This window comes from Chaetura pelagica, unplaced genomic scaffold (assembly GCF_000747805.2).
Source record: "Chaetura pelagica isolate M959 unplaced genomic scaffold, ChaPel_1.0 scaffold84, whole genome shotgun sequence".
Taxonomy (NCBI): domain Eukaryota; kingdom Metazoa; phylum Chordata; class Aves; order Apodiformes; family Apodidae; genus Chaetura; species Chaetura pelagica.
In genome coordinates, this window is record NW_009953224.1 from 1454222 (window position 1) to 1455821 (window position 1600).

At 62.8% G+C, this 1600-nt stretch overlaps 1 protein-coding gene across 1 annotated transcript in view; it reads left to right on the forward strand.

Moving 5' to 3' along the window:
* Window positions 1–387: 387 nt before the first annotated feature.
* Window positions 388–1600, forward strand: part of CCNH (cyclin H) — a 163281-nt gene continuing 162068 nt past the window's right edge. Inside the window, exons 1-2 of the mRNA XM_009997840.1 lie at window positions 388–417; window positions 474–782. Of these exons, the coding sequence (XP_009996142.1) occupies window positions 388–417; window positions 474–782 (339 nt within the window). The remainder of the gene's footprint in view (window positions 418–473; window positions 783–1600) is intronic.

A 1600-nucleotide genomic window follows, 5' to 3' on the forward strand; every position in this document is an offset into this window, starting at 1 on the left:
ACCCATGGAAAGCTGGGGGTGGCTGGAGCAGAGGAGAACATCAGTGCCAGCGACCAGACCAGCCAGCAACTGGGGTAAAGGATGGCAGAGGGGTTCCGACCCCGTGGGGCTTTCAGGGTGGCTGGGGTGCCTGGGGGAAGCCTGCTCTGGGGGCAAGAGACACCCCCTGAGAAGCCCCACAGAGCCTAAGTCTGCCCGTGCCTCCCTCTGGCTGCTCAGGTCCACGCTGCCAGGGATCAAGCCGCGGGAGCAGCAGCAGCAGTGCTGGGTCGCGATCGATCTGCTCTTCAAGCTAACGCAGCAGCTGATGTGGGGAAGAGCACTCCCAACAGCCTGTGCCTCAGCAGGGTAGTCCTGGCTGTTGTGCAGGCCAAGTTCCCTGGCTGGATGGGGCCATCGAGCCTCCAGAGCACCCAGGCAAGTGGGCCACATCCATTCTATCTTAAAGCCAACTCCTTTTCCCCTTCCTGCAGGTGGACAAGCTGGAGGTGAGAGTAAACAGGGCAGATCAGGAGCAGGACAAGGTACAGGTAATGGTGGAAGGCATCAGGCAGGAGGAGGAGAAGCTGCAGGTGACGGTGGGAGGTGTGGAGAAGGAGCAGGCCAAGGTGTGGGCAGCACTGGAAGGCTTGTGGAAGCAGCAGGACAAGCTGCAGGAGATGGTGGAAGGCGTGGGGAAAAAGCAGGACAACCTGCAGTCAACAGTGGAAAGCTTGGGGCAGGAGCAGGACAAGCAGTGTGCAACTGTGGAATCCTTAGAGAATGAGATGCACAGGCTGCTGGTATTAATGATAAAATACACGGAGGAGGATGAGGAGGAGGATGAGGAGGAGAAGGAGGAGAAGGAGGAAGGGGAGGAGGAGGAGGTGTGGGAGAAGGAAGAAGAAGAGGAGGAGGAGGAGGCAGTGGTGGAGGAGGAGGTGGGAGAGAAGGAAGAGGAAGAGGAGCAGGACGAGGCGGTGGTGGAGGAGGAGGTCGGAGAGAAGGAAGAGGAAGAGGAGCAGGAGGAGGTGCTGAGTGTGCTGGCAGAAGGCTGGGAGGAGAACCAGCCAGCAGAGGAGCCAGGACCCTGCCCTTCTCCCAACACGGACCCCAGCCCACAGCCGGAGGACCATGCCCTCCAGAGCTACCACAGCCTGGAGGAGCTGGTGGAACCCCCCAGGCCGCAGCAGGCAGCAGGCAAGGGGGCGAGGAGGAAGCAGCGAAGGAGGAGAAAGGTATGAAAGTGGCAGCGTGGGGGACTTGGGGGGTGGCTGCCAGGACCCCCTGGCTGGTTGCGCTTGCTGCCCCCAGGTTGGCCCGGACAAGTCAGCACCAGCCAAGCGAGACCTGGGCAGAGTGACAAACAGCCTTTGTCCCTTGGGTGCCCGGTGGCAGACATGGCCTGGGGGAGGGAGGCTTTCCAGCCCAGCTGCCATCCCTGGCCAGGCCCCTCTGCAGCCCCCCGGGTCCCTTTGGCGGGTGGCTCCGACCCCCTGGGGGCGATGGGGCCAGCGGGGCCACAGAGCCGCGTCTCCCTCTGCCCCGACACAAGCTGCCCCGGCCCTCCTGCCTCCATCCCTTCCCCAACGCCCTCCTGCCTTTCCCCCTTGCTAGAGAG